Source organism: Zea mays, chromosome 2 (assembly GCF_902167145.1).
Source record: "Zea mays cultivar B73 chromosome 2, Zm-B73-REFERENCE-NAM-5.0, whole genome shotgun sequence".
Lineage (NCBI taxonomy): Eukaryota > Viridiplantae > Streptophyta > Magnoliopsida > Poales > Poaceae > Zea > Zea mays.
Genome location: NC_050097.1, coordinates 28,868,611 through 28,891,133, shown reverse-complemented (window position 1 = coordinate 28,891,133; position 22,523 = coordinate 28,868,611). Strand labels below are relative to the sequence as shown.

Below are 22,523 nucleotides of genomic sequence, written 5' to 3'. Positions count from 1 at the left end.
TGCCACAAGTCGTGCCTTGTTCCTTGTCACCACCCCGTGCTCGTCTTGTTTGTTGCGGAACACCCACTTGGTTCCCACAACGTTTTGCTTGGGATGAGGCACCAGTGTCCAAACTTCATTTCTCTTGAAGTTGTTGAGCTCTTCCTGCATGGCCAACACCCAGTCCGGATCTAGCAAGGCCTCTTCTACCCTGAAAGGCTCAATAGAAGAGACAAAAGAGTAATGCTCACAAAAATTAACTAATCTAGAGCGAGTAGTTACTCCCTTGCTAATATCACCCAAAACTAGGTCGACGGGATGATTCCTTTGAATCGTCGCTCGAACTTGGGTTGGAGGGGCCTGTTGTGCTTCTTCCTCCATTACATGATCATCTTGTGCTCCCCCTTGATCACATGCCTCCTCTTGATGAACCTGTTCATCGTCTCGAGTTGGGGGATGCACCATTGTTGAGGAAGAAGGTTGATCTTGCTCCTTTTGTTCCTGTGGCCGCACATCTCCAATCACCATGGTGCGTATTGCGGCCATTGGAATGTCTTCTTCATCTACATCATCCAGATCAACAACTATCTCCCTTGGAGAGCCATTAGTCTCATCAAATACAACATCGCTAGAGACTTCAACCAAACCCGATGATTTGTTGAAGACCCTATACGCCTTTGTATTTGAGTCATAACCTAACAAAAACCCTTCTACAGCTTTGGGAGCAAACTTAGAATTTCTACCTTTCTTCACTAGAATGTAGCATTTACTCCCAAATACACGAAAGTATGAAACATTGGGTTTGTTACCGGTTAGAAGCTCATACGAAGTCTTCTTAAGGAGGCGATGAAGATAGACCCGGTTTATGGCGTGGCAAGCCGTGTTCACGGCTTCCGACCAAAACCTCTCGGGTGTCTTGAACTCTCCAAGCATCGTCCTCGCCATGTCGATGAGCGTCCTGTTCTTCCTCTCTACCACACCGTTTTGCTGTGGTGTGTAGGGAGCGGAGAACTCGTGCTTGATTCCTTCCTCCTCAAGGAACTCCTCCACTTGAAGATTCTTGAATTCGGACCCGTTGTCGCTCCTTATATTCTTCACTTTGAGCTCAAACTCATTTTGAGCTCTCCTTAGGAAGCGCTTGAGGGTCCCTTGGGTTTCAGATTTATCCTGCAAGAAGAATACCCAAGTGAAGCGGGAAAAGTCATCAACGATAACAAGACCATACTTACTTCCTCTTATGCTTAGATAGGCGACGGGTCCGAAGAGGTCCATATGAAGCAACTCCAAAGGTCTTGATGAGGTCATCACATTTTTGGTATGATGAGAGCTTCCCACCTGTTTACCTGCTTGACAAGCTGCACAAGGTCTATCTTTTTCGAAGGTTATATTTGTTAGACCTATCACATGTTCTCCCTTTAGAAGTTTGTGAAGGTTCTTCATCCCCACATGTGCTAAACGGCGATGCCACAGCCAGCCCATGCTAGTCTTAGCAATTAAGCATGCATCTAGACCGGCCTCCTCTTTTGCAAAATCAACTAAATAGAGTTTGCCGTCTAATACACCCTTAAAAGCTAATGAACCATCACTCCTTCTAAAGACAGACACGTCTACATTTGTGAATAAGCAATTGTATCCCATATTGCATAATTGACTAACGGACAACAAATTATACCCAAGCGACTCAACTAAAAACACATTAGAAACGGAGTGCTCGGATGAAATAGCAATCTTTCCTAACCCTTTAACCTTGCCTTGATTCCCATCACCGAATATGATTGAGTCTTGGGAATCTTTGTTCTTGACGTAGGAGGTGAACATCTTCTTCTCCCCCGTCATGTGGTTTGTGCATCCGCTGTCGATAATCCAGCTTGATCCCCCGGATGCATAAACCTGCAAGGCAAATTTAGGTTTGGGTCTTAGGTACCCAACTCTTGTTGGGTCCTACAAGGTTAGTGACAATATCCTTAGGGACCCAAATGCAAGTTTTATCTCCCTTGCATTTTGCCCCTAATTTCCTAGCAATCACCTTCTTATCCTTTCTACAAATAGCAAAGGAAGCATTGCAAGCATGATAAATTGTAGAAGGTTCATTACTTGTTTTCCTAGGTACATGAACAACATTTCTTCTAGACATAACATTTTTCTTAGCCAAATTTGTATCATGCATAATGGAGGAACTTGAAGCAAACATGGCATTTGAATCATAAGCATTACACCTCCTATCATAATGAACATTTCTAGAATGTCTCTTATCACCATAAATGAAAGCATGATTCTTTTGACTACTATTAGTCATAGGAGCCTTCCCTTTCTCCTTGGCGGGAATGGGAGCCTTAGGACTTGTTAAGTTCTTGGCTTCTCTCTTAAAGCCAAGCCCATCCTTAATTTAGGGGTGTCTACCAATGGTGTAGGCATCCCTTGCAAATTTTAGTTTATCAAATTCATTTTTGCTAGTCTTAAGTTGGGCATTAAGACTAGCCACTTTATCATTTAACTTTGCAATAGAAACTAGGTGTTCACTACAAGCATCAACATTAAAATCTTTACACCTATTGCAAATCACAACATGTTCTACACAAGAGTTAGATTTATTTGCTACTTCTAGTTTAGCATTTAAATCATCATTAGCACTTTTAAAACTCGAAATGGTCCCATGGCAAGTAGATAGTTCACAAGAAAGCATTTCATTCCTTTTAACTTCTAAAGTAAGAGATTTTTGTGCCTCTACAAATTTATCATGTTCTTCATACAAAAGATCCTTTTGCTTTTCTAACAATCTATTCTTATCATTCAAAGCATCAATCAATTCATTGATCTTATCGATTTTAGTTCTATCTAAGCCCTTGAACAAACTAGCGTAGTCTATTTCATCATCGCTAGATTCATCATCACTAGAAGAAGCATAAGTAGACTTTTGAGTGTTTACCTTCTTCTCCTTTGCCATTAGGCACGTGTGATGCTCGTTGGGGAAGAGGGACGATTTGTTGAAGGCCGAGGCGGCGAGTCCTTCGTTGTCGGAGTCGGACGACGAACAATCCGAGTCCCACTCCTTGCCAAGGTGTGCCTCGCCCTTAGCCTTCTTGTAAGCCTTCTTCTTTTCCCTCTTCTTTTCTTGTTCCTGGTCACTATCATTATCGGGACAATTAGCGATAAAATGACCAATCTTACCACACTTGAAGCAGGAGCGCTTTCCCTTCGTCTTGCTTTTGTTGGGATGCTCCTTGCGACCTTTGAGTGTCGTCTTGAATCGCTTGATGATGAGGGCCATTTCTTCTTCGTTAAGCCCGGCCGCCTCAACTTGCGCCACCTTGCTAGGTAGCGCTTCCTTGCTCCTCGTTGCTTTGAGAGCAACGGTTTGAGGCTCGTGGATTGGGCCATTCAACGCATCATCAACGTATCTTGCCTCCTTGATCATCATCCGCCCGCTTACAAACTTCCCAAGTATTTCCTCGGGTGTCATCTTGGTGTACCTAGGATTCTCACGAATATTGTTTACAAGATGTGGATCAAGGATAGTGAAAGACCTTAGCATTAGGCGGACGACGTCGTGGTCCGTCCATCGTGTGCTTCCATAACTCCTTATTTTGTTGACGAGGGTCTTGAGCCGGTTGTACGTTTGGGTTGGCTCCTCTCCCCTGATCATTGAGAATCTCCCAAGTTCGCCTTCCACCAACTCCATCTTGGTGAGCATGGTGACGTCGTTCCCCTCATGCGAGATCTTGAGGGTGTCCCAGATCTGCTTGGCGTTATCCAAGCCGCTCACCTTATGGTATTCATCCCTGCACAATGATGCTTGAAGAACAGTAGTAGCTTGTGCATTTTTGTGAATTTGCTCATTGATAAATATGGGACTTTCAGTACTATCAAATTGCATTCCACTCTCTACTATCTCTCATATGCTTGGATGGAGAGAGAACAAGTGACTACGCATTTTGTGACTCCAAAATCCGTAGTCCTCTCCATCAAAGTGAGGAGGTTTACCAAGTGGAATGGAGAGTAAATGTGCATTTGAACTATGCGGCATACGAGAGTAATCAAAAGAAAAGTTTGAGTTAATCGTCTTCTTTTTCTCGTAGTCGTTGTCATCGTTGTCCTTTTGGGAAGAAGAGGACTCATCGCTGTCGTCGTAGTAGACGATCTTCTTGATGCGCCTCTTCTTCTTCCCTTCCTTCTTCTTATGACTTGAGCCCGAGTCAGTAGGCTTGTCGTCTTTCGGCTCATTGATGAAGGACTCCTTTTCCTTGTCGTTGATCACTATCCCCTTTCCCTTAGGATCCATCCCTTCGGGCGATTAGTCCCTTTCTTGAAGAGAACGGCTCTGATACCAATTGAGAGCACCTAGAGGGGGGTGAATAGGTGATCCTGTAAAAACTTGAAACTTAATGCCACAAAACTTGATTAGGAGTTAGCACAATAAAGCCAAGTGGCTAGAGAGGAGTTCTTGCAAAACACAATAACCACAAGAAGATCAACACAGATAGACACAGTGGTTTATCCCGTGGTTCGGCCAAGTCCAACACTTGCCTACTCCACGTTGTGGCGTCCCAACGGACGAGGGTTGCACTCAACCCCTCTCAAGCGGTCCAAAGACCCACTTGAATACCACGGTGTTTTGCTTTGTTTCACTATATCCCGCTTGCGAGGAATCTCCACAACTTGGAGCCTCTCGCCCTTACAATTTGATGTTCACAAAGAAGCACAGAAGTAAGGATGGGATGAACAACGCACAAAAGACACAAAATCAGAGCACAAACACGCACACAAGTCACAACTCGAGCTCACAACACAACCCGAAGAGTTCTCTACTCTAATGGAGCTCTAGTTGCTATCACAAAGAGTCAAATGCGCGGAATTGGAGTCTTGGTGCTTAGGAATGCTTAGAGAATGCTTGGTGTTCTCCTCCATGCGCCTAGGGGTCCCTTTTATAGCCCCAAGGCAGCTAGGAGCCGTTGAGAGCATTCCAGGAAGGCAATTCTTGCCTTCTATCGACTGGCGCACCGCACAGTCCGGTGCACCACCGGACACTGTCCGGTGCGGATTTCTTTCCTGTTTTGGCGCAGCCGACCGTTGAAGATCCAGAGCCGTTGGCACACCGAACACTGTCCGGTGCACACCGGACAGTCCGGTGCCCCCTTCAGACCATTGGCCCGGCCACGCGTCACGCGTAGATTGCGCGGCCGACCGTTGGCTCGGCCGACCGTTGGCTCACCGGACAGTCCGGTGCACACCGGACAGTCTGGTGAATTTTAGTCGTACGCCGCCGACGAAATCCCGAGAGCGGCCTTTTCACCAGAGCCAGCCTGGCGCACCGGACACTGTCCGGTGCACCACCGGACAGTCCGGTGCTCCCAGACTGAACTGTCTTTGGCTTAACAAAGCCATCTCTTTTCCAAATTGATTTCTCCTGTTTCCAGTACTTAGACACAATACATTAGTCCTTAAAACAAAGTACTAAGTCTTAGAAACATACCTTTATGTTGATTTTCACTTTGTCCATCATTTGGCATAGATTAACACATGACCACTTGTGTTGGCACTCAATCACCAAAATACTTAGAAATGGCCCAAGGGCACATTTCCCTTTCAACCCTTCCTGTAGGCAGAGATACTTTGTTTATCAAACTGGAGAAACCTAACAGGAGGCTATGACCTCTGGGGAATCTTTGTAAAGTCTACGTAGTGAATCCCTAGCCATTCACATCAGTAGTGAAGATCCGGTCTTGCAAACCCAGGTTGGGAAGAGATCACGACTCGTGGGTAAAGCGTGCAACCGCTACAGAGGATTAGAAAGTGGTATATCAGTCGTGCTCATGGTTATGAGTAGCCTTGGGAGCTCCTTTGATTAGAGTTACTCTGGATATTTTTATGATGATGCTTAATGATGACGATTATAATTATGGATTCTGGTATTTCCTCTTGGAGCGAGTACTCTTGGGTTAATAACTTGGGATTATTGCTAAAATTTGACTCTTTACTTGTAATAAATACCTGACCAAATAAAAGCAATTGCTTTAAGTTTCACCCCACATACAGTTAGTCTACTTTAGCCAAAGGGAACATTTGTTGAGTACGTTGATGTGTACTCACCCTTGCTTAAAACACCAAACCCCAGACTATCCCCATTGCAACAAGTGCTCAGGAGAAGATGAAGGCAACATGGAGGACTTTCAGGAGTTTTAGGACTTCGACGAGTTATAGAATAGATTAGTGGCAAATCCTGAGTCATCTGCATATGAAGGCCTTATCGTACTGCGTTTCGTTCAACACTTTGATGATAGCTTAAGTTAATAACTTTGTGGATGTTTTAGACATCGTGATGTAATAAAATACTTATTTGCGATATTATTTTGAGCAATGTGTGAGGATGTCCAGTTATGTAATCGTTGTGTATGTGAATTTATGGTCTTGGAATGTACATAGTTCGTATTCGATTTACCTTTTAAAACAATAGAAGAGGCTATTTGTAAAAATATGGTGCGAGACAACCATCGATATATATATATATATACACTAGTCGGTTGCCCGTGCGTTGCGATGGCTCACAACAATACCCACGTAAACTATCCACCAAAAAATGTCAATTTTTTTATCGATTGTCTGCTCTCCGTATAAAATTTTTTATTTGACTAAGCGAGTCGACATTGTGATAAAGGAAAGACCATGTAGACAGTCGATGACGAGCCATCGAATGGGTACCATCGGCAGCAAATCAGGGACCACATCCCTCGCCTCCCCCATTTCCAAGGTTTCGTAGACGAGGAAGGGAAGGGAAGAGGCAGTCATACATGTTTGTTGCCAGAGAAGGACACGACGAAGACATGGACATCTGGAGGTGACATAGCTAGTATACCGCTATATACATACAGGGAGAGAGCACGCAAGCGGAGAAAGAAGCCCAGCCAGAGCAGCTCCAAAACGAGAGGCACCCGCACCATGCGTCAGTCTGAACAGGGCGAGAGAATGCGAGTGCCTTCCAGCCCTGGACCCGCCAAGGCGACACAACACCACCACCAACTCTATAGCATATGCCGACTGTTGTCGCGCTACATGCTTTGGTTGTCCAATATCTTAGATCTGGACTCGTCATCGCCAAGATAACCTAAGCGTGGCAGGCACCATCGTGTCCTCCTCGGTAACACGCACGAAGAAAAGCCAGGAGCAAGATCGACTCGCCCGTACTCGCATCGACGAGCGTCGGTCGGCTCGCGGCTGCGACCGTGGCAGGGGCAGCAGGTTGGGGAGGAAAAACAGGGCGAAGGCCGGGAAGACGAACGAGACGTTCGATGACGGCGAAAATGATGGTGCGTGCATGCTGTGAAACACCCTCGTGGACGTGCAATAGCCACTGCCCTGGTTGGTGTCGAGGCTGGTGTCGGACGAATATGGGGATGAGGCGCCTGCTCCCACGCCCTCTGACGAGAATGTGTGGCGTGGAGGCGGAGGCATGAGAGGAGAGAGAAAAGAAAAAGGATGACGAACAAGGTGACGACAACTGAGACGAGGACCATCATTATCGTGCGGAGTTATAGATGACCAAATGGGTCGTGTCTGGCGGGCTGGTTCGGGGCACGACTCATTTAATAGTGCCTGAGCCAGCCCGACACGATCATCGTGTCGTGTTTGGGCCGTAGCCTCGACCCGTAGTGCCGATCTGGCCTCACACCATTATATATTTTTTATTTTACAAAATCCGTATATACATATGTATAATTTATATTCAATATTAAAAATAATTGACCATGATGTTCTACTGGTTAAATGACTTCACTTAGTGTCTTCCGTCGTTCTTTTATCAGGGTTTATGTTCAAATCTCACCTCCGTGCACTATTTTTTAAAATATTTCATGCTAATTTCACCACCCGACTGGATATGAAAAGTTTATAGGATATCTATTTGCTGCTCGTGCTCCGTTGCAATTTTTTTCTCTGTAAGACCATTTATGAGTTGCCGCAAAGCCCATAAAATAAGTGGTTCTTTGCGGAGCTGTCGTAAAGCCCATAAAATAACACTGATTCTTTGCGGACCTGCCGTAAAGCCCAGAATCGCCGACGACGCTTCGCAGACAGCGGCCGGAGCGGCCCGCTTGCAATGCTAAAGGTAATTAGGCCCTATTTGGAATCTTAGTATTTTTACAGTTTTGAAGGAATACTTTAGTATTAGATGATACTATGGTATATAAAGCCAAAATATGTATGTTTGTACCGGTTAAAACGCAGTTTTGAATATCATGGTCTATCTAAAACTGTAGTATTTTTACAGTTTTGAAAACTCCACTTAAACTTCAGTTTTCAAAGGCTTAGGGGATGTTTGGGAGTGAAGTTTTTTCATAGTTTTAGAAGAATACTGTAGTATTCTCAAATACTGCAGTATTATATACAAAATGGTGTTTGGCAAGCCGGCTAAAATCTTTGTTTTCAAAACTGAAGTATTGCAAATACTATGATTGTTTTAAGGTATTCTAAACTTAGGTCTGGACCTCAGTTTTCAAAACTGCGGTATTGTCATGACTAAAGTATAATGCAGTATTTCAAAAACTGTGGTTTTCAAAAACTTTGTTCCCAAACAGGGCCTTAGTAGCCATAGCGCTGCCTGTGATGCATACGATTGTACGTGAGAGAGCACATGGCCAAACAGTTCTTAGTATTTTTGAAAACTATGGTTTTAATGTGGTTTTTGAAAACTACAGTATTTTTGCTATGAACAAATGTAAACCATAGTATTTCAAAACTGTAGTATCTAAAAAATTTGTTGCCAAACTGGCCCTTACTGGGTGTTTGGTTTGAGAAATGAACTAGTCCATCGTCTTCTTATCCTCACTATTTTTGTTTGGTTTGTGAAATAAAATGAGTTTATCAATTACCATCTCATTCATCATAAATAGTGAGTACTAATATAAAGAATGGAGTCATCCCACCAAATATAAGAAATAAACCTATAATATACACCTTAATTTAGATGGTATGATTCCTTAAACCAACACTCCATACGTTACACAGCTCATGTGACACGAGGCCAAGAAAACCAGTCAAACTTCCGCGCACTGCCGTCTGTCCACTATGGCCTTCGCCGCCTCCCCTTCCCTCTCCGCACTCGCTTCCTCCTCGTCGTCAACCGCCGCCGCCCCCACGCCTTCTTCCAACCCTTTGCACGAGCCGAGGCCTCTCCACCTCTCGCTCAAGCCCGTCTTACCCCTCCCCAAACCGCATGCGCTCTCCTGCTCCGCGCCGCACATCCCCCGCGCCGCCGCTGGGGACGGATCGGGCGTCGGGAATGGAGGCAAGGATGGAGGCGGCGGCGGGGGTGGCGAGGATGAAGACGACTGTGACGATGCGGACTTCGGTCCGCTGCTCGGCTTCAACGAGGTGCTGCACCTCGCCGCGGCGCGCGGCGTTGCGCTCCCGGGCGACATGCTGGAGGCGGCCAAGGACGCCGGCATCCGGGAAGTCCTCTTGCTCCGCTACTTCGATCTGCAGGTCCTCGAATTTCAGGGAATTTGTATGGAAGATTCAAACGTGGCCGTTTTTTCTCATTCCTTTGATATTGATCTGCAGGCCGCGCCGTGGCCACTAGGCGTGTTGATCCGCGCCTTCTCGATGCTCCGCAACCGGATGCTCGCCGACCCGTCGTTCCTCTTCAAAGTTAGCACCGAGGTGGATGCGATTGGTCAGTTATTATTTTCAAGTGGTCAGAAGGTAGCAGTTCGGCTGTTGCTAACAATTGCGTTCTGGGCTCAATGCAGATTGTGATCGACTCTTGCTGCGCGACATTTGCAGAGGTGCAGAAGAGGGGAAAGGATTTTTGGGCAGAGTTTGAACTGTACGCTGCTGATCTTCTTGTCGGTGTAGCAGTTGATATTGCACTTGTGGGGCTGCTGGCTCCATATGTGAGAATTGGGAAGCCATCTGCTTCAACGGGTCTCTTTGGAAGATTCAGCAGGATGGCTGGATCTTTGCCAAGCAGGTGAAATTTCGTTTCCAGTTGTTGTCTGTGGAGCTTTTTACTGCACCATGAATAAGAATTGAACTTAACCTGTATACCACTCCCATGTCCGTTTCGCCATCTATGAAATTGAAAGAGAATGGAGATTTTGCTAAACTAGCTATGGAGCTTTGACTTAAAAAATCTAATTCTGTATGGCACTAAGATTTTTAAAACTGCAGTGTTTTTGAAGCTGAAAGACCAGGCTGCAGATTTACAGCCCAGCAAAGAATCGGAACATACTTTTACAAGGTAATGAACCTTACGTGGCAAAGATACTCTCAACTTTGAGCCATGTATGATTGTTAGTTCAAACTACAGGAGCATTGCCATGTTGTGTGTACAAATTATACTGGCATAACTGTTTGAACTGCAGGGTGTCTTGTATGGTTCAGTTGGATTTGTCTGTGGCATAATTGGTCAAGGAATTGCTAATATGATAATGACTGCCAAAAGGTAATAGTGTGCCATTATTCGTGCTTCTGCACATCAAAATCTCTATCTGCTATTAATTAAATGACTAAGTTCATAGTTGATTACTTCCCATTTTGGTGTTTTGTTGATCCGATCACACTATTGTATTCTTTGGCACATAGATTTATAGGTTTCCTATTAATATTGTGTCTGCTTCACCCATGCTCAGTAATGCTGATTAATCTTTATTTTTTCCCTGCTATCTTGACTTGTATACTGATGTTTGTTCCTTGTTCAGGAGTGTCAAAAAATCAGATGAAGATATTCCTGTTCCACCACTTGTTAAAAGTGCAGCTCTATGGGGTAAGCCTATTATTTGTTTTCCCTTTCTTATCACTTTTACTTGGTCTGAGAATCATTTTTGGCTATTGCAAATAGCAAGTATGGTTTGTTGTCTACTAAAATGGCATCCTGAAGATAATGTACAGCAAAACATATCTCATCGATGAATGGCTTGCAGTTGTCTATTTTTTTTAAATTTTAACTATGTTTTCTTCAATATTTACATCATTATCTTGGACCAGATAGTCTCAGATAACGAAAGTTCACGTAAAAAATTCCCATTTTTGCTCATGTTAAGCTTATGCAATTTTATGCCGTGAGCTTTGTGATTTGTGTCATTATGTGCTCATATAAGGTATAGTTTCTCTTGTTGGGTTCTTCCAGTTAACTGAGAACTGACAAATTATGTTGACATGTAGGTGTGTTCCTCGCTGTATCATCTAACACACGCTACCAGATCATCAATGGCCTGGAGCGGGTAGTGGAGGCATCGCCTGTCGCAAGACGTGTTCCCCCTGTTGCTATGGCTTTTACGGTTGGGGTTCGTTTTGCCAACAATATCTACGGTGGAATGCAGTTCGTGGATTGGGCTCGGTGGAGCGGCGTTCAGTAATGGGCTCTTGGTTGCAGTTACCAAAACATCAATACATTGTACGTTCAAATCTTAGTTGCAGTAATCGTTCAGGTGGATCCGTGTTGTTTTCTCGTTACATTTCCTGGTAAGTAGCGGAGGCTGGGGCAGAGCTCTATGAAGTTTTAACTCATTTACTATGAGAAACAAGGAAGTACTTCGCATCATATGGCATTTATATTGCTGCTCCTAATTGATCATGTGCACTTTTGCCATACTGAATGAATAGAAGCGTTCTGACTCCTGCATTGCCCCCAAAATCATTGCCTCAGTGCGTGTTTCAGTCAGCTAGTGGCGAATGTGAAGCCGTGGGAAAGTTGTACAGCTCTTCAACGAATTTTGTGCACAAATGATATTGAGGACTAGTTTGGAAACTCGTATCTCCTTTTCAATTCTGAAGGTTATTTGAGTTTTCAAACTAGCCTTGAAGGGAAAAAAATATTTAGTGCTATATCCTGATGATGCATTTACCGGATCAGTCAAAATTGTATTCCAGAAGCCGAAATCGATGTCTTATGATTTTATGTATATTTTTAGTCGCCAACCATATCATGATTAAGAGTGGTAATATGTTCTAAATTTTACACTATAAAATTTAATCGAATCCTATTAAAATCGAGCTTAATTTCTATTTATTTTTAAACTCAAATTAATTAAGAGTTCAAATGTATCATTAAGAAACTCTTTATTTAGATCGTGATTTACTGCCACCCTAATCATGATACAGTAATTGGTATTTTACTGTTTAGATCGTTGCCTCTATAATATCATGTTATCTGGTTCAACTTTATGATTTTTTGTGGATCTGATAAAATTGACGTGTTGGAAAACAAAAGCGAGACGGTCCAACTTGTGTTCTCCCAACTAGACTGGCTCAGTCAAACTTGTAGCGCTACTCCGGTGAAGTCCAAACCGAAAACGATGTGTCTTTGATTTTCAGTCATCAATCACATGATGATGGGGTACCTGCCGCAGTCCAATTTGCGTTCTCGGAACGATACCAAACGAAGACACAATAGAAGAGCCCGGCACGGGACAAGCTCGCTCGACTATGGCGTCCCTCCTGCCGCTTGTGGTGCTGTTTCTGGCCGTGGCCGCGACCGCGGCGGGCGGCTTGTGCCCGGCGAGTTGCGGCATGATCGACATCTCGTACCCTTTTGGCGTTGGCCCGGCGTGCTCCCTGCCGGGGTTCAACCTCACCTGTAAGTCCAACACGTACAACGACCAGCTCTGGCTCGGCAGCCCCAACGTGAGCGTGGACATGACTAGAGATGGCAACGGGTACAAACCCGCTGGGTTTTGCCGTCCCAAACCCGTACCCGTGAAAAATATCTATGCCCATTAAAAAACCCGTACCCGTGACGGGTTTGAGATTTTGCCCAAACCCGTACCCATCGGGTTAACGGGTACCTATGGGTTACCCGCGGGTTTCATCTCCAATATAATTATCTTCTCATAATCAATAAGTATCGTAATGATTAATGATATCATGATCCAAAATTTATGTAATGAACAACGAGTTCATGATTTGGTATAAAAATTATTAGTAGAGAGAATGAAATACAAATAATAAGTTGTATAATTAAGTGACCTTGCACTAAGTTATCCATCCACCATATATATAACGCTAGTAAAAACTATAATAACAAGCAAGCAACACTCTCACCGATTACTGATACATTCACCAATTGTTAAAAATTATGAAGTAAATAAGGAATAACAAGTTTGTTGTTTGTTTATAAAATAAAATGACAATATGCACTAGGTTTGGTCGGGTTTAAAAAACCCACGGGTTCACGGGTTTGGGTACTATAGGAACAAACCCGTACCCATAAACCCGCTGGGTACAGATTTATGCCCATTAACAAACCCATGGGTATGAAAATTGGCCCAAACCCGTACCCTAATGGGGTAAAAACCCATCGGGTTTCGGGTACCCATTGCCATCTCTAGACATGACGGTGTCTGCGAGCGGCTCCATTACCGCGCTCGCCGCCCACGTGGTGCGGTCCGTGAACATGCCCGCCGCCGCCACAGCCTACTCTGTCTCGTGGGAGGGCCCCGGCAGGCCGTTCGCCATCTCCGGCTCGTCGAACATGTCGCTGTTCGTCGTCGGCTGTGGCGTCTTGGCCGCGCTGCTGGACGGCGGCACCGGAGCTGTTGTCGGGAATTGCTCCGTGATCTGCGCCGGGGAGGAGGTCGTCATGGAGAGGCTGCCGGACGGGCTGTGCGGCGGCGTGGGGTGCTGCCGCATCGACGTGCGCGTGCCCCTCAGGGCGTTCGTCCTCAACCTCTCGCGCACGGGCGAGGGTGTCACCAGAGACAGGGTGACGTTCCTGGTGACCGGCCCAGACGGGTACACGTTCCGGGCGAGCGACCTGGAGCAAGGCATTGTTGCAGGCGAGGCCGCCCCAGCTCTGCTGGACTGGGCCATCCCTGACCCCGCGGACTGCGCGCTGGCTGCGGCGGACGGGGCTAGCTATGCCTGTGTCAGCAACAACAGCGAGTGCCAGAACTCGTCGATTGGTGGCTACGTCTGCCACTGCTCCCCGGGTTTCGTCGGCAACGCCTACGTCGTCGGTGGCTGCGTGCCAAACCAAGGTAACCCTCCTCGCCACTCGAATGTCTTCCCGATTGGCGTTGAGCCTTGAGCGTGGTCGTCTAACATTGCTTCCGCGCCTCCAACAGTCTACGGTTCAAGACAGCCCAAGGCGGATTGTCCGACGACGTGCGGGAACGTGGACATCCCGTTCCCCTTCGGCATGGAGCTGGGTTGCTTTGCAAGGATCCATCTCTACCTGGCATGCAACCCGGGGCCAACTCCTCCCATCCTCCAGATGACTGAGCATTCGGCGGTCACTGACATTTCCATCGACCAAGGCATCTTGAGAATCCAGAGACTCTCTGACCCAGGCGGCTTCCTGGACGGCGGGGACAGCGCGTTCTACCTCTACGTCCTCTCTGGAGAGTCCGGTGTGGCCAAGTGGGCTGTGGATAATTCGACTTGCAGAGATGCAATGGCGAACAAGCACCAGTACATGTGCGTCAGCACTCACAGCGACTGCCTAGAAGTCACGGACAACAGAACGAGCGGCCATGTCGGATACAGATGTAGATGCTCCTCTGGCTTCCAAGGGAACCCTTACCTCGAAGATGGGTGCACAGGTAAGGTTTATCACGACTGCTCCATTCTATAATTTATAGAGACAAAACACTGTATAAACAACATAAGCCGACTGATTATGACATGTTTGGTTCTATACTTTTGTTGCTAAAAATTGCCACATTTTTTTTTATGTCACACTTGACTAATGTGTTTAAAGGTAGACGCTCAAATTCTGGGCCACAGTTTTCCATGGTAAAAGAAATCTTAACACACTTTTACAAGTCATCGACAAGTAGATCATACATAGTAGGAGAAAAATCTTACCATAATAGCTTTAAACAAACACATGGCTAATTTAATCAAACTTGTCTAACTTAGACGTGGTAAATTATGACAAATAAGGCAACAAACCAAACAGCTTAATCCGAAACAAATACTTGGATCGAAAGTTATCTACTTCCTCCGTCTCATGGTACCTCGTGCAATCTGCAGATATTGACGAGTGCTTGCAGCCAGATAAATACATTTGCCATGGCATCTGCCGGAATAGCCTTGGAAGTTTTTCTTGCACCGAGTGTCCGCACGGAACTGAGTTTGACACCGCTACAAGGAAGTGTAAGACGTCCAGCACTATTTTAGGTAAGCCGTCGTGAGCAAATTCAGGTATTTTTGTCATTGTTTAACTACGAAAAGAAATTGTGAATTTTTCAATTATATTAGTTGGTTGTATAATTTTTTTTACCGTAAACTTTGCATGTTCACAGATCCGCAACCAATATAATGCAGGTATCACCGTCGGAATCAGTTCTGGTGGCGGCCTTCTATTCCTTGCAGCGATCGCTGTCCTTCTCAACCGGAGATGGAAGAGAGGAGTCCAAAAGCAGCTCCGGAGGCGGTACTTCCGCAAGAACAAGGGCATCCTCCTCGAGCAGCTCATCTCCTCTGACCAGAACGCGAGCGACGGCACGAAGATATTCTCCCTGGCCGAGCTAGAGAAGGCAACAAACAACTTCGACCAGGCCCGCGTCGTTGGCCGCGGCGGCCACGGCACGGTCTACAAGGGCATCCTGACGGACCAGCGCGTGGTCGCCATCAAGAGGTCGAAGCAGGTGGCCACCGTCGAGATAGAGGAGTTCATCAACGAGGTCGCCATCCTCTCGCGGATCAACCACAGGAACGTGGTGAAGCTCCACGGGTGCTGCCTCGAGTCCGAGGTCCCCCTGCTCGTCTACGAGTTCATCTCCAACGGCACCCTGTACGACCTCCTGCACAGCGGCCGCCGGCGAGACGGCGGCGGCTTGTTGTCGTCGCCGCTGCCGTGGGAGGAACGCCTGCGGATCGCCAGCGAGGTAGCCGGCGCGCTCACGTATCTCCACTCGGCTGCTTCCATGTCGGTGCTCCACAGAGACGTCAAGTCCATGAACGTGCTCCTGAACGACAGCTACACTGCCAAGGTGTCGGACTTCGGGGCGTCGAGGCTGATCCCGATTGACCAGACGCACCTCGTCACCGCCGTGCAGGGCACCTTCGGCTACCTGGACCCGGAGTATTACCATACGGGGCAGCTGACTGACAAGAGCGACGTCTACAGCTTCGGAGTGATACTCGCTGAGCTCCTGACGAGGAACAAGCCGATCATCGAGAAGGGGAACGGCGAGAAGGAGAACCTGTCCAACTACCTGTGGGAGGCCAATGAGAAACCTCTCGAGGAGATAGTGGACGGTCAGGTCTGGGAGGAAGCGAGCAAGGAAGCGGTCGTGTGCTTTGCTCGCCTGGCGCTGGAGTGTCTGGATCTGAGGCGAGAGGCGAGGCCAACCATGAAAGACGTGGAGGTGAGGCTGCAGCTCCTCAAGGCCAAGGCACGTGCTTATGCTTCGGGACCGAGAGCGGACGGCGAGTTCCGTCCTCCCGGTGAAACAGGGCGACGCGCTAGGCGCTACGGCGTGGTTCCGGTGACTGCTCAGGATGGGACGCGTCGGTACAGCCTAGAGCAGGAGATCGCGTCGTCCCTGCGCATACCACGCTGAAATTGGAAGCCATACCATCATTCTCGAACAAATAGCTGATGGAGTAGCTGTCGCATTAAGGACAAATCCAGATAAATTTTATATATGTGTCAGCATCAATTTTCATATATACGAAACCAATGTCATAATAAATTTTTATTATATAACAATAATGTCTTACAAAATAACTCGAATAAAATAAATCTGAACTAAGATAACTATCTCTACATGTGCGGTTGATTGACGGTCTAGATCTCATCATAGAAGTCCTCTTTCGATGGTACCTGATTTTGATCTAGCGTGACTACCTGATCTTGATCTAGAGTCTGTTTGGTTGGGCTGTGGCTGTGAAAAAAGTTGTTGTGGGCTGTGAGTTATGGAAAAAGCTGTTGTAGGCTGTAAGCTATTAAAAAGCTAAAAACCGTTTGGTGGAAACCACTAAAAATCGTTAAAAATTCTTCGATGTGTATTTTTATAGTTCCCTCCGAAAAGCCACTAAAAGCAGTTCCAGGGGTGCTTTCAGATTTGTACTACGAGAAAGTCGGCTTTTAGGAAAAGCTGCTTCCTGGATCCAGCCCTTTGGTTGGCTTTTGACTTTTAGGGGGGCAAAAGCCAAAGCCAAAAGTCAAACCAAACACACCCCTAGTGTGACTATAACAAGTATGAACTCTCATACGGTCACCATTCAGCAAGTGTGAAAAAAATATAGTGTAAAGTTTACCTAGGAATGTGGTTGAGGTTGAACATTGTTTTTAATTGTATTGGTCAAAATTTTATTAGCAATTACTAAATATAAGTAAATATCAACCCAATTAAATAATAGATCATAATGAAATTCACATAATTCAATGAATGTCAAATAAGTTGGTTCTGTCATTTAATCATGTGAGTGTACGAGTCGCTTATAATCGTGACCATGACAGATATATCAGTTTTACACTCTGCAGAGGTGGCACACTTTACCCATAAGTCGCCTAAAAGTTTGGAGAACTTTTGCACCCAACCATTCATGTGACGGCCAAGCACAATATCACACTACCGATGTGTGATTGCATAGGAACGCTACGAGACCTTTACAAAGTTCCACTAGCATGAGAGAATCTGTTACAGAATCAGGCTGTCGGGGACCATAATTAGGGGTACCCTCAAGTCTCCTAATTCTCAGCTGGTAACCCCCATCAGCATAAAGCTGCAAAGGCCTGATGGGTGCGATTTAGTTAGGGATCGGTCCGTTCGAGGGACTCGATCACGCCTCGCCCGAGCCTAGCCTCGGACAAGGGCAGCCGACCCCGGAGGATTTCCGTCTCGCCCGAGGCCCCCCTCCAGCGACGAACATACTTACGGCTCGCCCGAGGCCCTGTCTTCGCCAAGAAGCAACCCTAACCAAATCGTCGCGCCAACCGACCAGATCGCAGGAGCATTTAATGCAAAGGTGGCCTGACACCTTTATCCTGACACGCGTCCTCCAGTCGACAGAGCCGAAGTGACCGCAGTCACTTTGCCGCTCCACTGACCGGCCTGACAGAAGGACAGCGCCGCCTGTGCCGCTCCGACTGCTGTGCCACTCGACAGAGTGAGGCTGACAGGCAGTCAGGCCTGACCTCAGGCACCATAGGAAGCTCCGCTTCGCCCGACCCAGGGCTCGAACTCGGGTTCAGCCCCGGAAGACGACGAACTCTGCTCCGCCCGACCCAGGGCTCGGACTCGGGCTCAGCCCCGGAAGACGGCGAACTCCGCTTCGCCCGACCCAGGGCTCGGACTCGGGCTCAGCCCCGGAAGACGACGAACTCCGCTTCGCCTGACCCAGGGCTCGGACTCGGGCTCAGCCCCGGAAGACGACGAACTCCGCTCCGCCCGACCCAGGGCTCGGACTCGGGCTTAGCCCCGGACGACGACGAACTCCGCTTCGCCCGACCCCAGGGCTCGGACTCAGCCCTGGCCTCAGCCGACGGTCTCAGCCTCGCCCGACCCAGGGGCTCGGACTCGACCACGGCCACGGAAGACAGATTCGACCTCGACCTCGGAGGAGCCTCCACATCGCCCAACCTAGGGCGCGGACCGACCACGTCGACAGGAGGCGTCATCATTACACTACCCCAAGCTGACTCAGGCTACGGGGAACAAGACCGGCGTCCCATCTGGCTCGCTCCGCCAGATAGGCAATGATGGCGCCCTGCACGCTCTGTGACGACGGCGGATCTCAGCCCCCTTACGGAAGCAAGAGGACGTCAGCAAGGACTCGACAGCCCCGACAGCTGTCCTTCCGCCAGGCTCCAGCGCTCCTCCGATGGCCACGACACTACACGAACCGGGTGCCAAAACCTCTCCGGCTGCCACGACGGCATGTACTTAGGGCGCTAGCTCTCCTCCGCTAGACACGTAGCACTCTGCTACACCCCCATTGTACACCTGGATCCTCTCCTTACGCCTATAAAAGGAAGGACCAGGGCCCTCTTACAGAGGGTTGGCCGCGCGGGGAAGAGGACGAGACAGGCGCTCGCGTGAGGCCGCTCGCTCCCCCTCCCGCGTGGACGCTTGTAACCCCCTACTGCAAGCGCACCCGACCTGGGCGCGGGACGAACACTAAGGCTGCGGGATTTCCACTTCTCCCACGCCCGTCTCCGGCTGCCTTCCTTCCCCCCTTCGCGCTCGGCCTCGCGCCGACCCATCTGGGCTGGGGCACGCGGCGACATTTCACTCGTCGGCCCAGGGACCCCCCGGTCTCGAAACGCCGACAGTTGGCGCGCCAGGTAGGGGACCTGCTGCGTGTTGACGAACAGCTTCCCATCAAGCTCCACATGGGCAGTCTCCAGCAACCTTTCCAGCCCGGGACGGTGCTCCGTTTCGGGAGTCTTGAGTTCATGTCCCTCGACGGCAGCTACGACATGATACTCCTTCCTCCGCCGTGCGACAGCGACAATGGCGGCCGACAGCCCTCCCGCCGGCGGCGGAATCAACGACGTCTTCCCCCACGTGGTGGAAGTACAACATTCAAGCTCACCCCGCCCTCTCCCCCACCGACGGAGGAGGAGGCGGGGCAACCAAGGCCAAGCAGGAGGCGGCCCCCCGTCGGCTGTCGAGTAAGTCGACGGCGCCGGCGCCCCAACAGGGGGCGCGTCGGGCATCGACCTCGCGTTTGAGACGAAGACGAGCGCCGTCTCCCCGCGACACGCCAATTCCGAGCAAACGGACGACGCCAGCACGCTCGCGAAAGGCTTGCTGGGCGTCACCCTCATACCTGAGACGACGGTGCAGTCAGTCCTTGACGTGACTCCGTCACCGCCCGTCGACCAAGAGGTACCGACCGATTCCCATCTCACGCCCCTTGGATTCAGGCTCGACCCGCCAAGCAGCTTTGCTTTGGCGGACGCTCTCGTAGAGGCGAGTCCAAACCCTCTGGGGTATCGTATGCAGTCACCCTAGGACCGGCTGACGGACGTATCGACCTACGGGCCCTCGGGGTCCGAGGAAGATGACGAGCCCGACTTCTGTTGGGATTTCTCTGGACGTGGCAAACCCAGTGCCATGCGGGACTTCATGACCGCATGCGACTACTGCCTTTCCGACTGTTCCGATGGTAGCCGTAGCCTCGGCGACGAGGACTGCGGCCCAAGTCGTGAATGTTTCCACGTCGATCTAGGGGGTCCCTCCGGAGGCAACCATCTCGGTATGCCGGAGAACGGTGATCTCCCTAGGCCTGTGCCACGCGTTGACATCCTACGGGAGCTAGCTGTGGTCCCCGTTCCGGCGGGGGGTCATGACCCACAGCTCGAGCAAATCCACGGGGTGCAGGCCAGGCTCGACGAGGGAGTAGGAGCACTTGAGCTGATCCGCCGGGACGTCGGGCAGGAATGGGCGGGCCAACCTCCGGCCGAAGAAATGCGTCATCTACCCAGGGTATCCAGCACTGCATCGCTGACGATGTCAGGGCAAGGCCGCCGCCCGCTTCCAGTGGGGTCGGCCAGAACCTGGCTGCAGCGGCAATGCTTCTCCGCGCGATGCCAGAGCCATCAACCACCGAGGGGCGGCGAATCCAGGGAGAGCTCAAGAATCTCCTGGAGGGCGCCGCGGTCCGACGGGCTGAGAGCTCCACCTCCCGGAGGCAGGGGTACCGCTCAGAACATCGTGCCGCGACATCCCGATTCATGCGAGAAGCCTCGGTCCACACCGGGCGCACGCGCAACACAGCGCCTGCGGCCCCGAGTCACCTCGGCAACGAGCACCATCACCACGACCGTCGGGCCCACCTCGACGAGAGGGTGCGCCGAGGCTACCACCCTAGGCGTGGAGGACGCTACGACAGCGGGGAGGATCAGAGTCCCTCGCCCGAACCACCCGGTCCGCAGGCCTTCAGCCGTGCCATACGACGGGCGCCGTTCCCGACCCGGTTCCGACCCCCGACTACTATCACAAAGTACTTGGGGGAGACGAGACCGGAACTGTGGCTCGCGGACTACCGGCTGGCCTGCCAACTGGGTGGAACGGACAACGACAACCTCATCATCCGCAACCTCCCCCTATTCCTCTCCGACACCGCTCGCGCCTGGTTGGAGCACCTGCCTCTGGGGCAGATCTCTAACTGGGATGACCTGGTCCAAGCCTTCGCCGGCAATTTCCAGGGCACGTACGTACGCCCTGGAAACTCCTGGGACCTCCGAAGCTGCCGACAGCAGCCGGGAGAGTCTCTCCAGGACTACATCCGGCGATTCTCGAAGCAGCGCACCGAGCTGCCCAACATCACCAATTCAGATGTCATCGACGCGTTCCTCGCCGGCACCACCTGTCGTGACCTGGTGACCAAACTGGGTCGCAAGACCCCCACCAGGGCGAGCGAGCTGATGGACATCGCCACCAAGTTTGCCTCTGACCAGGAGGCGGTTGAGGCTATCTTCCGGAAGGACAAGCAACCCCAGGGCCGCCCACCGGAAGATGCCCCCGAGGCGTCAACTCAGCGCGGCGCCAAGAAGAAGGGCAAGAAGAAGTCGCAAGCGAAATGCGACGCCGCCGACGCGGACCTTGTCGTTGCCGCCGAGTACAAGAACCCTCGAAAACCCCCCGGAGGTGCCAACCTCTTCGACAAGATGCTCAAGGAGCCGTGCCCCTATCATCAGGGGCCCGTCAAGCACACCCTTGAGGAGTGCGCTATGCTTCGGCGCCACTTCCACAGGGCCGGGCCACCCATGGAGGGGGGTAGGGCTCGCGACGACGACAAGAAGGAAGATCACTAGGCAGGAGAGTTCCCCGAGGTCCGCGACTGCTTCATGATATACGGTGGGCAAGCGGCGAACGCCTCGGCTCGGCACCGCAAGCAAGAGCGTCGGGAGGTCTATTCGGTGAAGGTGGCAGCGCCAGTCTACCTAGACTGGTCCGACAAGCCCATCACCTTCGACCAAGCCGACCACCCCGATCACGTGCCGAGCCCGGGGAAATACCCGCTCGTTGTCAACCCCGTCATTGGCGACGTCAAGCTCACCAAGGTCCTCATGGACGGAGGCAGCAGCCTCAACATCATCTACGCCGAGACCCTCGGGCTCCTGCGTGTCGATCTGTCCTCGGTCCGGGCAGGTGTTGCGCCTTTCCACGGGATCATCCCCAGGAAGCGCGTCCAGCCCCTCGGACAACTCGACCTTCCCGTCTGCTTCAGAACGCCCTCCAACTTCCGAAGGGAGACCCTTACGTTCGAGGTGGTCGGGTTTCGAGGAACCTACCACACGGTACTGGGGAGGCCATGCTATGCGAAGTTCATGGCCGTCCCCAACTACACCTACCTCAAGCTCAAGATGCCGGGCCCCAACAGGGTCATCACCGTCGGCCCCACGTACAAACACGCGTTCGAATGCGACGTGGAGTGCGTGGAGTACGCCGAGGCCCTCGCCGAGTCCGAGGCCCTCATCGCCGACCTAGAAAGCCTCTCTAAGGAGGTGCCAGACGTGAAGCGTCACGCCGGCAACTTCGAGCCAGCGGAGACGGTTAAGTCTGTCCCCCTCGACCCCAGCATCGATGCCTCCAAGCAGATCCAGATCGGCTCCGAGCTCGATCCCAAATAGGAAGTAGTGCTCGTCGACT

General features: G+C 49.9%; 1 protein-coding gene and 1 pseudogene across 2 annotated transcripts; both read left to right on the top strand.

Annotated features, from left to right (window-relative positions):
- The first annotated feature begins 8,947 nt into the window (after window positions 1–8,947).
- Window positions 8,948–11,585, top strand: LOC100277077 (Protein RETICULATA chloroplastic). The gene is made up of 7 exons (NM_001150743.1): window positions 8,948–9,453; window positions 9,532–9,630; window positions 9,720–9,940; window positions 10,141–10,210; window positions 10,335–10,414; window positions 10,671–10,735; window positions 11,134–11,585. The coding sequence occupies exons 1-7, from the start codon at window positions 9,037–9,039 to the stop codon at window positions 11,325–11,327; spliced, it is 1,146 nt and encodes a 381-aa protein (NP_001144215.1). The 5' UTR covers window positions 8,948–9,036; the 3' UTR covers window positions 11,328–11,585.
- Window positions 11,586–12,335: 750 nt separating this feature from the next.
- Window positions 12,336–16,600, top strand: LOC124252621 (wall-associated receptor kinase pseudogene; annotated as a pseudogene). Its single transcript, NR_174879.1, has 5 exons — window positions 12,336–12,606; window positions 13,301–13,946; window positions 14,034–14,510; window positions 14,944–15,090; window positions 15,216–16,600. The product of NR_174879.1 is annotated as a wall-associated receptor kinase pseudogene (transcript).
- The last annotated feature ends 5,923 nt before the right edge of the window (window positions 16,601–22,523 follow it).

Bases quoted from the DNA above. Each gene is read 5' to 3' on its own strand.
- LOC100277077 (NM_001150743.1), top strand. From the start codon at position 9,037: ATGGCCTTCGCCGCCTCCCCTTCCCTCTCCGCACTCGCTTCCTCCTCG. The intron at 9,454-9,531 runs GTCCTCGAATTT...ATTGATCTGCAG, and splicing joins TCCGCTACTTCGATCTGCAG to GCCGCGCCGTGGCCACTAGG. The intron at 9,941-10,140 runs GTGAAATTTCGT...TTAAAACTGCAG, and splicing joins GCTGGATCTTTGCCAAGCAG to TGTTTTTGAAGCTGAAAGAC.